At 39.3% G+C, this 15,037-nt stretch overlaps 1 protein-coding gene across 1 annotated transcript in view; it reads left to right on the forward strand.

Annotated features, from left to right (window-relative positions):
• Positions 1-15,037, forward strand: part of CCDC38 (coiled-coil domain containing 38) — a 31,556-nt gene that overhangs the window by 12,396 nt on the left and 4,123 nt on the right. Inside the window, exons 7-14 of the mRNA XM_021687678.1 lie at positions 1,395-1,559; positions 2,706-2,710; positions 3,041-3,130; positions 4,033-4,090; positions 5,641-5,710; positions 7,529-7,680; positions 8,961-9,096; positions 14,450-14,655. Coding sequence (XP_021543353.1) covers positions 1,395-1,559; positions 2,706-2,710; positions 3,041-3,130; positions 4,033-4,090; positions 5,641-5,710; positions 7,529-7,680; positions 8,961-9,096; positions 14,450-14,655 — 882 coding nt within the window. The remainder of the gene's footprint in view (positions 1-1,394; positions 1,560-2,705; positions 2,711-3,040; positions 3,131-4,032; positions 4,091-5,640; positions 5,711-7,528; positions 7,681-8,960; positions 9,097-14,449; positions 14,656-15,037) is intronic.

Genomic DNA, 15,037 nt, shown 5'->3' on the forward strand with positions numbered 1-15,037 from the left:
GTAAACAGCCTTGCTGAAAAGAACTTGCTTAGTGTATATGTGTCTCATCATCCTAGAAAGGAGCAAAAAGTCATGAAAAACAAGCTGGGAAACAGCACAAAGGATACAGGCGCCTGCTATTTATTTCCTTTTTCTTTCTTTCTTTATGGGTTTGAGAAGGCCCAGGAAAGTCGTCCACTGCAGGTAGGGCTGGAAATCTGTTTACAAAGGGGAAGGGAGCTTGTTCTGAAGCTTTTGCTTGGAAGTTGTCCAATGCTAGCCATTTTAACCCTGTTCTTGTAACACCTCTGGGAGGCTTTCAATCTAATAACAAAGTGGTAGTAGAATGAGGGGCTCCCAACATCCTTCAGTGTGATACATGAGCCAGCTGATTATTGACTCTTGAATCTCACGCTCACATCAGGGCTGAAGGAAGGCACTGCCTGAAAGAAGTACCGGAGCTGAAGATACTGGTGTAGGAGTAATATTGATAAGGGTATTGAAGATGGTATGATTAAGGACGCCTGGAAGGATATGGGTGGACCACCCTTTCACAAGGGACTTCATTGTTATTGTAAACATTCCTTCAAGGTCCACTTTGTAACACGATTATGGGAAAGCACTGAGGCTGGGGAGAGGCTTTCAGGCCAAGTCCCTGGATATTGGTGGCGAAAGCTTGGGCATCTGAGTCAGCCAGACCTGGGTTTGAGTGCCGGCTCTGCCATTTAGTAGACAGATGACTTTGCAAGTCATTCATTTCTTCTTCCAAAAGATGGGAATTATACCGACTGTAAAGTGCTATACAGAGAATGAAATGGTACTCTGTCGTGCGTCCATAGTAGGTGCTCGTGGGTGTTTTCTTTATTCTTCTCACAAAAGTACCATCTTCTGCTACCTTCTAATTTCTTCCTATGTCTAAAATTTAATACGACATTTCCCTCAGGAATAAATGAGTAAAACTATCATCAGTCTATTCCATGTGTGTATATCCTTGGCATGTTTTTTTTTTAAGATTTTATTTATTTATTTGACAGAGAGAGACACAGCGAGAAAGGGAACACAAGCAGAGGGGGTGGGAGAGGGAGAAGCAGGCTCCCCGCGGAGCAGGGAGCCCGATGCGGGGCTCGATCCCAGGACGCTGGGACCATGACCTGAGCAGAAGGCAGATGCTTAACGACTGAGCCACCCAGGCGCCCCTCCTTGGCATGTTTTATTCAAATAGCACTCCTATGGGTTTTTTTCTTCTCATTTTATCTTATTGATGCCCATATTTTTATGACCCTACTTAACAACTTTTGTTATGTAAATTATTACTCAAATACATAATCAAGGGAACAAATTTTGTGAAACCTTTTTTTTTATGAACAGGCCTTCACATGGATATTTCTAATGATATCTTCATTTCTTTTGAGTAGTGAGATAGCAAAAACAGAATTCCTCCTTAGAGAGTACATGAAATATGGATTTTTTCTGCTGAAACTGTCTCCAAAACACTGGCAAATCCAACAAGCGCTGAAAAGGGCGCAGATGACAAAGAGTAGAGAGAGTATGAATGTCAGTCTTCCAGTACTAACAAGTGAGTCACATATTCTTAATTTCAATTAAGTAAATAGCTCTAATTCTCAAATATTGTTTCAATATTTATTTGTTTGTTATTTATTAAACAGTCAGAATTCCTATTTTAAGCAGAACCTGAACAAGGATTCCCACTATCTCTGATATTATTTTTTTAAGATTTAATTAATTAATTAATTAATTTAGAGAGAGCGCGAGTGTGTGCGGGAGTGGGAGGGGCAGAGGGAGAGAATCCCAAGTAGGCTCCTTGCTGAGCATGGAGTCCAATGTGGGGCTCCGTCTCAGGACCCTGACTGAGATCATAACCTGAGCCAAAATCAAGAGTCAGTTGCTTAACACACTGAGCCATCCAGGCGCCCCAGTATTACTAATCTTTTAAAGTATTATATAATATATTATCAGAGTCTCAGAAATTAACACCGCATGGTACTGGTATTAGGAAGTCAGCTCAATGGACCAAAAATAGATCTATTATATATAAGAATCAAGTAAGTGATTAAATGGGGTTACAAATCAAAGAGGAAAACTACCACTTCTAGCAACATTTGGGTAACATGGACCAGACTTACCCTCCTGCCTAAAAGAATCTGAAAAATATATGAAGCAATAGGTTTCAGGCATCAGGCACCAAGAAGAGAAGCAGAACGATCCATGAGAGAGGAGAGACAAATGAGATGAGCCAAATGATGGCCTCAGCATAGTGCCTGGGGAGCATTTCCAGGATGCAGCAGAGGGAGGACGAGCCCAGCAGTCCCCATGAATTGCAAGGACAGAGCTAAGGGTGTAGGGAGGCTGGAGTTCCCAGAGCAGAGTACTGGAGAAGAGAGAGCTACACAGAGAGTTCTCTGCAGAGTCTTCAGCTGAGAGGTGATCCTGAGATTCTGGGGTAAGAGCATTTACCCCATAGAAGCCAGTGAACTGCAAACCAGGGAGAACTCTTCCGAAGAGGCGATGGTTAAACAGTTACCAGCACAGTAGTGATGGCTGTCACAGCTCACTTTGCTGTGATTGAATTAGATCATTTGTACATGACTGTTTTGAGTAGTGAGCACAATGATGGCACCTGGTTAAACTCAATACACTGACAAGAGAGAAAACCTATAGAAAGGAAAATCAGGAAGTAATTGCAGCTTAAAATTCAATGCCCCTAGACTTGGTCCTTTAACTAGAGGATGCTCAGAAAGCAATGAGTCCCTCAGTCCAGAGGAATGAATGGCTGACACGGGGATTATAGAAGTTATCAGGCTATTGACTGATGCAGGAAATAGAGACCTCCTCATGCCCTGCAGGTCAGTTCCCCTCCATTCTGCCTGGTCCAGAGACCAGCCCTTGCCGTCAGCATCATACATTTGCTTGTTACAATGTCCCCATCCTATATATCTGTCCTTGTAAGTTCTCACAGTAACTCTACCTTCACCATGAGACAAACCTCTCATTCTTAGAAGTGTTCTCCCCCCATCTCTCTCCCTTTTGTTTTCATTTCTAGAATTAAATACAACGAAAACAGAGGGCAGTAATGAGGATGCCGGGAAGGTATCATTTTCAGATGACTATTACATGGAAAGAGGTCGCCAAGGTAACACCAGAGATTTGGGACTTCATTCACAAAAGTAAAACCAGAGAAGGTGCCCATCTCAAATTGGAAATCTGGGACCTATGAGCTAACCTGGAAAACAAAAGGTGGTGTCCACATCACCCATAATCCTTGGGAGCTAGGAATTCCATCTCTTTCTCTCTGACATGATTACAAGACTTGGAGAGGATGAATGGACAGGACAGGCACAGAACTCAGAGGCAGAGAACCTGGCACAAGTCATCCCCTCCACAAGATGTAACAATTCAAATGTCCACCATTTTTATTTTTTGCCTTGATTTTTAAAAATCTGTCATTACAGGGGCGCCTGGGTGGCTCAGTCGTTAAGCGTCTGCCTTCGGCTCAGGTCATGATCTCAGGGTCCTGGGATCGAGCCCTACATCGGGCTCCCCGCTCCGCGGGAAGCCTGCTTCTTCCTCTCCCGCTCCCCCTGCTTGTGTTCCCTCTCTCGCTGTGGCTCTCTCTGTCAAATAAATAAAATCTTTAAAAAAAAAAATCTGTCATTACATATGAAATATATATGGTTAGGTAAAAAAAGAACCATGATTATATTATATTTCACAATTTATGCCCCTGATTTGGGACTATCAATAGTTATATCATGTTTTTGACAATATGTACCCTGCACTGCGCCCCCCCCCCCCCACCGCAACCAGTGCCTTTGATTTTATTCTTAGGCTTGGAACCCAATTTCAGTAGAATAGAGGAGCTCACTCCACTTTCTATGATTATCATTCTAATAATAATAAAAAGAATGGGCATATCCATGCAGAAAAAATGATTATCTTGCACCAAATAACAAGGACTCATTTCTAATTCCACGTTATTTCTTTTCACCTCCACCATCACAAATGATGTGGACTTCGCCTGGACATTTTGAACAGGAAAACCACACAAGAAGCCCACTCTAACCATAGACAATAAGAAATCATCCTTATCAAGGTACGGTACCTACTTGATTAACTCTCTTGGAAACTGTGAGTGTTTTTCAGAAAATAGCACTTTTAGCCTTTCTTCAACACAGATATCACATACGCATACCCGTCCTAACAGATACTGGAGGTAGTGGTTGCCATTTCCGGGTGCTCCTGAGGTGGCTAAACTCCCAGAGGCCTCCGTGCATTCTTTGACGAGTGCCTGCCACTGCTGTTGGCAGTAACTGCCTGCCCTCTCGCAGAGCCACTGCCCAATTGTTTACTAAGCTACTCTGCTGACCCCTGTGTTTGCAGTTTTACCATGTCATTCAAAATTGCTGCAATCCGACCATAAAGCTTTTTGTTTTGTCCCTTACTTGATTGTTACCTCATTCATACTCATTATTTCATAAATTGCTAGTTCTCAACCCTGGCTATTTAAGAAAATATATAACTTTTTTAAAAAAAAGCACAATGCGATATATACATCTATCAGAAGAGCTAAAATTAAAATAAATAATGAAAACAGTAAATGCTGATGAGAATGTAGAGAAACTGGATCCCTTGTTCCGTTGCTAGTGGGAATGTAAAATGGTGTGGCCACTCTGGGAAACAAATTGGCAGTTTCTTTAAAAACTAAGTATGTACCTACCATCCAACTCAGCAATTGCACTCTAGGCATTTATTCCAGAGAAATGGAAATGATGTGCACACAAAAAATTGCACAAATATATTTATAGCAATTTTATTCTTTATAGCCCCAAACTGGAAACAATCTGGATGTTGTTCAATGACTGAATAGTTAAATTTGTAGTGTGTCCATATATAGTTGACTCTGTAACAATATGGGGGTTAGGGGTGCCAACCCCCTATGCCATCAGAAATCTGCATGTAACTTTTGACTCCCCCAAAACTTAACCACTAACAGCCTACTGTTGACCTGAATCCTTACCAATAAGTTAATTACCTAGATCACACCAACAGCCACCTTACTCTCCCTAGTCTCTGCCTCTTTAATTTTCCAATCATTTTCAATTTATCCTTCTTAAAGGATTTTTCCAGAGCTGCTATGCAAACCACATAGTTATTCTTTGAGTGTACCTCGTCCCCCATCCCCCCAACCAACCTGATCAGAAGATATTTTAAAAAGTAAAATCCGCTCTTCAGAAGAGAAATATTGTATTACTCCGGGAACAAGCTTTGTTTTGAGCACTAGAGCACATGTTTAGTTTGTCAAGACTGCATTAAAAGGAACAAAACAGATGCAGCAATGTAGCTTGTCATGTGTTTCTTTAAAAAGATTTCTTATAAATGCACCTCAAATAATTGGTACCATATGGTTTGGCCTTTCCTTGTGGTCTCACTTGTTTGCATATGTCACCCTTATCTGGATGGAATCTGATTTTCTTTTGCATATGTATGGAATCCATTGATTCCTGCAAACAGCAGTTTCCTAAAAGGCTAAAAAGGCTATTGAAAAGGACTATGTTATAGTTAGGTTCCAAAGCCAATTTAGAAATGAAGCAAATCTTTTGACTGAAAATGGCTCAGAAATCAGACATTTTCTTTCTTTTACAGCCACGCTGAGAGTATCAGTTCAGAAGACAGTTTGGAATTCTTTTTAGACGATGATATGGACTATGATCTGGTAACCAGATTATCTTTTTTTGATTTAAATATTGTGTTTGATGAAAAGTATAAGTGCTCATTTTTTTCTTTTAAAATTAAAATTTCCTATTCCAAATATTACACAACTTTCCAGAAGAAACTATGATTTTGACACTGTTTCCCAGTTGCATCTATAGTTCATCTTTGTCAGCATATTATGAAAAATGTTTATAAGAAGGTAATAATTTAGGAGATACATATATTCTCTACAGTAGTCCTGTAGAGAATGAAACAGTCACTTCCTGATTGCTTGTCATTTTACTGGAGCTTGAGATATGCTGTGTAGCTGTACCGTAAGATAAATCAACCTTCAGCAAAACAGCCCTCTATTTTACAAGACTGACTTTGAGCTAACCCCATCCTGAATATAACCACAGAAACTAACAAGGAACAAAAAACATTTCAAAACACCATCCATTATTACATATAACACATCTTATACAAGTGATCTTTTTTTTTAATTATAGTAAAAAAAAAAAAAAAGTAACATAGGGCGCCTGGGTGGCTCAGTTGGTTGGGCGACTGCCTTCTGCTCAGGTCATGGTCCTGGAGTCCCGGGATCGAGTCCTGCTTCGGGCTCCCTGCTCGGCGGGGAGTCTGCTTCTCCCTCTAACCCTACCCCCTCTTGCGCTCTCTCTCTCACTCTCTCAAATAAATAAATAAAATCTTAAAAAAAAAAAGTAACATAGAATCTATCGTCCTAACCATTTTTATTTTTTTTAAGATTATTTATTTATTTATTTATTTATTTATTTATTTATTTGACAGAGAGAGACACTGCAAGAGAAGGAACACAAGCAGGGGGAGTGGGAGAGGGAGAAGCAGACTTCCCGCAGAGCAGGGAGCCTGATGGGGGGGCTCGATCCCAGGACTCTGGGATCATGACCTGAGCCGAAGGCAGCCGCTTAACGACTGAGCCACCCAGGCACCCCGTCCTATTTTTAAATTTAAATGTACAGTATAGTTAACTACATGCACATTGTTGTGCAACAGATCTCTAGAACTTTTTCATCTTGCAAAATGGAAACCTGTACCCACTGAACTCCCTTATTCTCCCCCTCTGTAGCCCAGGCAACCACGGTTCTACTTTTTAAGAGTTTGATTACTTTAGATACCTCATAAAAGTGGAATCATGCAGTTTTTTCTCTCTGTAACTTGGCTTATTTCACAGAACCTATTGTCCTCCAGGTTCACTCATGTGGTAGTGTGTGCCAGGATTTCCTTCTTTTTAAAGGCTGAGTAATATCCCATTGTATGGATTTACCACATTTTCTTTATCCATTCATCCATCAGTGGACCTTTAGGTTGCTTCCACCTTTTGGCTATAGTAAATATGATGAACATGGTGTACAAATACCCAAGTCATCTTTTTAAAAATTAAATTTAGTTAAAGTAATACGTATATTTATGAAGTTTTTGTAAAATATAAAATTAAATGGGGAGAGAAAATGACCTTCACTTAGCCTCCTTTTTCTTTCTTCTATTCCCTTTCCTGCCTTTCCCTAGAACCATCTTTCCTTTTTTCCTGCCTTGGCCTCCTCTTCTGCTCCATCCCTTCTTCTTTCTATTTTCCTTACCTTCCTTTTTCCCTTCTATAATACCTTTCATCTCCCCAAGAACCATAAATGTCCTCTTCCTGAAGGCCAGCTCTCATGGAAATAGGCTCCTTTGCCATTCTCTGCCCATGCTCCTCATAATCAGAATGGCATTCCTTTTCCCCACTGTATTTTTCTAGATAAGTCATATGTGCAAAAGTAGCATATTTTTAAGTGAATTATATTCATTTCTGATTGATTAGGAGCCAGAGCTTTATTTCAAAGAACCAGAAGAGTTACTTCAAGTCCTCACAGAGCTGGAAGAGCAGAATCTAACTTTGGTACAGTATTCCCAAGATGTAGATGAAAATCTTGAAGATGTAAATAAAAGAGAAAAACTTATACAGGATAAGATGTAAGTTATTAAGAACAAGTAGATTTATTATCTTAAGCAGTCTCTGACCAGAGAGAGAATCCAACTTATTCCTGTGTGAACCTTCCTCAGGGTCTCTCTGATTTTAGGGTGGGATTTTTATTAATAATAATTTACATTGTAGGGTGTAAAATGTAGAAGTTATATTTACACAGAGTAGACTGACTTTAGTTTTAGTCTCTACTTCCTTACACTTGTCAAAATATTTTCCTAGCTAGCAATAATGAAAGGCAGTTTGAAAGATTATAAAGAATTAAAAGGTACTGCCTTAATTTTTTTTTTTATTGAAGTATAGTTGACATACGTGTTACATTAGTTTCAGGTATACAGCATAGTGATTCCACAACTCATTAAGTTTTGTTTGGTGCAGTTTTCACTCTACCATCTGGCTAATCAAATCAGGCTTTGGATGATAATGCTAATCAATGCATTTTCCTTGGTCGTGACTCTCAGCAAAGTTATGTGACTTAAATATTAGAGCATTTTATAACATACATATGTAGATACAGCAGGGCTCTCATAAAAGGGATTATTGTAAGGGGAAGGAGGCTGGATTTGATGACTCACAAAATTCCTTCTGTAAAATTTTATATAATTGGAAGTAATATTGGACGCTATTGGCAAATAGCTTCAAATTGCAGAGGATAAATCTGTTTATCTACCCATTATAAAAATGTGTAAAGCCTTTTTAGGAAGTTTTCTGGGCCAAAAGATGGCAATCTTTTCGAACAGTAGGTCAAACTACACTGAACTTTGAACAAATTAACTTACTCAAAAGTTAAGACCCTACAAATCACCATCTCACAGCCACCCAGTACCACTAATGTATCCTTTTCATCCTTGTCTCCTCTCTCACAATCCTTACAGCATATGGTGCCCCAACCCTACAATATGAATTTTGGGGACGAGGTGGGTATGGTTGGGCAGGAAAAGGGGATCTATGCCAGAACAGAATCTATCTCTAGGTCACACCACAACTTGGCTTCCTGACACATCAACTCTGCTGTTATTTGGGGGCTCTGGGGGAACCACAGGAAGAACATGCTTCCTGGTGCAAGTTAAAAGCAGCATCTATGCATTTACTCTTCTCATTTTACCTGAAAAGTTGAATGTACTGACAATGTCTTAAACTATAAACTCATATTTGGCTTGCTAGATATAGGATGTTGACACATGATATGGAAAGTGTTGAAATTCCTGACTGATGATTTATTTCCAAACCACAAATTACAGACAAGGGTCTCTTTCTTCTTTTGCAACAGAAATAGCAACATAGAGTTTCTTCTGGAGCACAAGGAAATGCTTAAGGCTAGCTGTGTGAGAGAAGAGGAAAAAGCAGCAGAACTGGAATTAAGGTCCAGGCTATTTAGTTTTGGAGAATTTAAATCAGACACTCAGGTAATCCTGCTTTGCCTTTGGTAATTTTATTTTGTCTCATGTTAATAATAATGTGCATTCCCTGTCCCCTAAGCATTGGAATGGGGAGTTAAAGCATACCACAAATCCTGGGTTGATGATAGAGGCAGAAAACCAGCTTGGAATTATCATGTCAGTATGCAATAGTCAATTTACATAGTAGAAAGTATTCAAATTAGCATTGGGGTTCTCTTAAGATGTTGCTCCAATTATTACAAGGTGTGATGCTGAGATTTTTCCCCCTATAGATACATTTCTTTTAGAGTGTATATACATGAAGTAGTTCATTACCTATGATCATTTGGTAGTAACTTGAAGAGCAAGTAATTAACAGGGGAGGCACTGAATCAAAACTGAATGGAATACCTGCCCAGCACTGAGCCTCTAATAGATTTCGGCCTCTCTTGCATATATAGATCCATTATTGGAGCCTCTGGTGACACACACTAATGTACTACCTATTTACCTGTGCATGTCTCCCAGCTGGGTGCAGACCCCTCCAGGGCAGGGATTGTATGAGCTTTCCTAGTTAGGTATGTTAAGTGTCCCTATAAAGTAGGTGCTCAATAAATGTTTGTTGAATGAATGATTAGTTTCTAGACCCACAACAAACTCCAACTAGCATTGATTTCCTTGTAAAAAATCTCAAATGAAATAAAAATTCAAATCTCATATGTGAGGCTAATAACACATTTATGGTTATTATTTATGGTTGATTTTCAAACAGAGGTAGATCTGGGGGAACTCATTCAGAAGACTGTCCTCCCTAACCATAGGATGGGCAAGGTTACAAAAGCAAAAGTTATTTAAGACTCATTTACACACACACATTTCCTAGGGTGCTACAGTGTCCTTAGTTAGGAGGGAATGGGGTCATACCCTGTTAGAGCAGGAAGTGTGATGACAGCCACCTTTCAGTTCTTCCTCGTTGGCTTTTTGTAAACCGTGTGTGTGTGTGTGTGTGTGTGTGTGTGTGGTAAAATATATGTAACAAAATTTACCATTTAACCATTCTAAGTGTACAATTAAGGGACATTAGGTATATTTGCAGTATTGTGTAACCATCACAACCATCTATTTACAGAATTTTTCATCATCCCAAATAGAAACTCTGTACCCATTAAACAGTAGTTCTCCATTCCTCCATTTCCTGGCCTCTGGTAACTTTTATCCTACTTTCTGTCACTATAAATTTGCCTATTTTTAGGTACCTCACATAAATGGAGTCATACAATAATCGTCCTTTTGTGTTTGGCTTCTTTCACTTAGCATAATGTTTTCAAGGTTCATCCACGTTGTAGCATGTGTCAAAATTTAATTCCTTTTATGGCTGAATAATATTCTATTGCATTTATATTCCACATTCTGTTTATCCATTTGTCCGTTGATGAACATTTGGGGTGCTTCCACCCTTGTTTTAAATAATTCTGAAGCTGACTGACATAAAAAATGTCAGATAAATATCAGCGATATTTCACCCTCCCCCAACCAAACTCCTTTCATCCAGGTTTAGGACAGCTATATAAAACAGTAACATTTTCAATACTCTTAAATTTTGAGGCAACCAGATCCCTAAACAGAGTAGGCAGAATTGATCTGAAAATTACTTTTTAAAAGATAAATTTTGGTCACAAGTATAATTTTGGCATTCAAGTATATTGCACACTCTGGGAAAATGGGCCTAATAATTCATAGTGACTCCTAGAGATGTGAAATGCTAGTGTGGAAAAGGGGGGACAAAGCAGGAAAATTGACAGGGGAAAAGTATTCTTAGAATCACTCCCATTCTTTCAGATCCCAAAATGGGCAAAACATAATCCTTTATGAGTAAACAGCTTTATCTAATTTTGATATTCATAAATCATCAGTTACTTTGGATTGGTAACTATAAAATCAGTATTTTATTCTAAACTTCCACACTCCTATCTAATCCCTAAAAACATTTCTTACTGATTCAATATTTTACTTTTTTTTTTTTTTTAAGATTTTATTTATTTATCTGAGTGAGAGAGAAAGCACGAGACAGGGGAGGGTCAGAGGGAGAAGCGGACTCCCCGCTGAGCTGGGATCCGGATGTAGGACTCTGACCTTGGGACTCCGGTATCATGCCCTGAGCCAAAGGCAGACACTTAACCGACTGATACCCTCAATATTTTACTTTTAAAATAAAATTTAAAATTCAAGTATAATGTAATATTGAAAAGCGCACAAATTATAAGGTAAATTATAAATTCTCTTAAATTTCCTCAAAGTGAGTATACCCATGTAAACCACCCCCCCAGATTAGGGAATAGACCATTATAACCCCCCTCAGAAGCCTCCCTCACACCCCCTTTCCAGTCTCTACAGTCCTTCAAAGGTGACCACAATCCTGACTTCTCTTACCATCAATTAGCTTTCATGTTTTGAACTTTATATAAATGGAATCATGTAATGTCTGGCTTATCTGGCTTCTTTTTCTCAAAATTATGTTTGTGAGATTCATCCACGTTATTTTGTGTAGCAGTTATCTATTTTCCTTGAACATGAAATGGGATGTAAGCTACTGTGCAATCGGCAGGATGTATTCATCTCTTGTTTTACTCTTCCTTTTTTTTTTTTTTTAAAAGATTTTACTTATTTATTTGACAGAGAGATAGCGAGAGCAGGAACATAAGCAGGAGAGTGGGAGAAGGAGAAACAGGCTTCCTGCTAAGCAGGGAGCCCGATGTGGGACTTGATCCCAGAACCCTGGGATCATGACCTGAGCTGAAGGCAGACGCTGAACGACTGAACCACCCAGGCGCCCCTTGTTTTACTCTTTCAAACAGGGGGCTGATCTAGTTCAATTGAGAGTTGCCTGCAGTCAGCACCCAGCAGAATGTGACATGGGTTAGAATTACAGAATCCTTTAAATGACATCGAGACATCTCCTGCTCCCCTATCCAATGTTGATATAATTACTCCTCAACATTACTCTGGTCAGATCACTTCTCATTCACTGTCGGAAGGCATCCAGTCCTTACTTATCACAGTTTTGGTCTTCCACAATTCTGGCCGACTCTACCTCTCAGAGCAACAGCTCCTCCCATCCCTTGCAGCCTCCCGGGCAGCCCCGCCTCCGAGGGACTCTGGGCTGGGTCTGCCATCTGGTGGCAGCTTCAGAGATTGGACGCTTCACTTCTCCATCATCAGTAGGCCTGGACCGTGAGCTCCCTTTTTCCTTTCCCTTCGGCTCTGTTGGGCCAGGCCCTTAATCTTTTTCTCATACATGAGTATTTATTCCTTAACCTCATTCCCTAATCCTATTTCTTATGCTGTTCTTATCTTGTTATCTTAAGGAAACATCTCTCCTTGTCTTTTCCTTTCCTGTTTCACAAGAACTTAAAAAAAAAAAAAAAAGGCATTCTGGAAAAAAGACATCCTGAAAGGCCACTGCCCATCACCTCTAAGACTCTTAAGTGTTCAAGAGCTCTCCTTCAGAAATTTTCATCAACTACTAACCATTCTCATATTAAAAGTTGTTTTTCTCAGAACCAGGGTTCAAAATATTTTTAAAAATAGGACTCCCACTGCAGCAAGATTGTTTTTACATACCCAATATATACTTCTCCTTGATAGGTGGATTGCTTTTATTTTCCCTTTTACAGCTTTCTGTATTTCTAAAGTTTTCTAAAAGGAATACACTGATATATATAAGAAATATAATAAATGTTATGTAGAAAGGAGAGCAAAAAAGAGCTTTATGGCAAATAGGCCTTTTGCTTTTTTCTTTTACTTTTTCCTTTAATATTTCTTTGTGCTTTTCCAAGTTTTCTAAAAGGAGGATTTTTTTTTTAAGTTGTGAATTTTAATTTCAGTAAACAAGGTTTATCAGTTTCAGGTGTAAAAAAAGAGCATGTTTTTAATATAACAGGAAATACAGTAAGTGTGAGAAAAAAAGGGGTGCTTAGTGGTAAACAGGACATCAGAAAGGTGATTAAACCAGGAGGTGGGAGAGACAAGCTCTTGGAAGTTAACTATTTGTAACAGATCTTGACTTGTAATTAAGTGTTGGTGGCTCTGTAAGGAGTCTGTGATTCCAGGAGGGGTTTCCCATGGTTCCTGGCACCACATCTGTCTTGAGTGTTATTTGTCCTTGGCTTCATGATGATTCTCATCTTCTCGAGCAGAAGCAGGAATTTGGGCAGGATGCTACCTGGAGAACGATTTACTTTGCCCAGCAGTTTATCGAGATCCTCTTAACTGCGAATGCCGGGTTCACGGTGGAGAAAGAGGCTGAGAGTTATTTGGTCCCGAAACACGTTACCTACAAGCTCGAGCGCATCTACCAACAGTTAAAACGGCGCAGTGGCCAGGTACAGGGATCAGCAAGGTTTGGCCTAAGCCTCTGCTTAGACAAGAATACTCCAACGGCTTCCAATGGCAAGAGTGAAAATTAAACTCCTTAAAAGACTTTGTAGGTCAACCTGGCAATCTGTTTGCTTGTAACTTTTTTTTCCTCTGAGAGAATGCATTCAGTCATTTATTCAGCAAACATTTATGAAGTGCATAGTTATGTGCAAGGTGCTGTTTTAGTTAAGTATAAACATAAGAAATAACTCCTGCCCTCCAGGTGCTTACAGTCTAGAAGGGGAAACAAGGCATGTACGCAAATAGCTTTCATACAGGATGATTGTAGTTTCAGCAATGAAGAGTAGTTAAGTGCAAACAAAACAAAACAAACAGAGCTCACATGTTGTGTTGCAAGGAAATGCACTGGAGTGGCAAAAAAAAAAAAAAAAAGATTTAAAATGTATGTATACATTGCCTCTACTTGAATACTCAGGGAATCAGGTACATAAAAACACTCAAGAAAAGATACTGTCGTATAAAATTGCTTTTTATACCTAGAATGCAATATTTTTGAAAGAAAATAGTCCAAGGTGTTACTACAGTAATGATCTAACTATAAATTATGATATATCACTGCTGCATTTTCTCGCCGTTCTATGTTATATTAAAGTTTTTCTTCTATTTTAAAGATTATTGATTAGAGAGAGAGAGCATGAGCAGGGGAAGGGGCAAAGGAAGAAGGAGAGGGACAAGTAGACTCCTTGCTGAGCAGAGAGCCCACCCCGCAGCATGCGGGCTCAATCCCAGGACTCTGAGATTATGACCTGAGCCAAAGTCAGGCACTTAACCGACTGAGCCACCCAGCCACCCCTAAAGTTCTTCTTCTAAAAAGAAATACGTAGTATCATATAAGAGCCTTTTCATTATAATATAGTAAAATGGAACTTTACATTTATTGAATGAACAAGAAAATAGTGATGAGATGTTATGTTTTCTGCTCCCCTTTTCTTTTCAATCTCAGGAAAAACTGATAGACTCTCTTAGCAAAAAAATTAATCAAGTATACAAAGTCTGCATTGGAGATGCTGATGTTGGCAGCCTCAACCCAGTTCAAAAGCTGGTAAAAGTAGAGTCTCGCCTGGTAGAACTGAGTGATCTCATTGAATCCATTCCCAAAGAAAATGTGGAGGCAATTGAGAGGATAAAACAGAAAGAACGGCGGCAAAAGTACAGTCAATATCTTATGATAGAAGTGTAGTGTAGTGAATGACTTAATGAGATGAGAAACTGTTCTTGCTGGGATTCCACAAACACTGAGCAAGCCCCTGTTACATGGCAAGGATTGCAATAAAGATGTAGTAGACCCAAACCCAGACCTGCCCTTCTCAGAGCTATTATTTAATGTGAAGACACATTCATCAAATATTCTTATGAAATAATGTGTCATTACCAAGCAATGAGCACTGTGAAGGAGAGTTCACTGAGGCAACAACTGATCTAGTTTGAGATGGGTAAAGGGTCATTTTAGCCTGAAAAAAATGGATTTTCAGAATGAATATTCACTACTTACTATTTTTGAAGAGCTATCTTGTGGAAGAGGAATTGCACT

The sequence above is a fragment of the Neomonachus schauinslandi genome, chromosome 5, assembly GCF_002201575.2.
Source record: "Neomonachus schauinslandi chromosome 5, ASM220157v2, whole genome shotgun sequence".
NCBI classification, from domain to species: domain Eukaryota; kingdom Metazoa; phylum Chordata; class Mammalia; order Carnivora; family Phocidae; genus Neomonachus; species Neomonachus schauinslandi.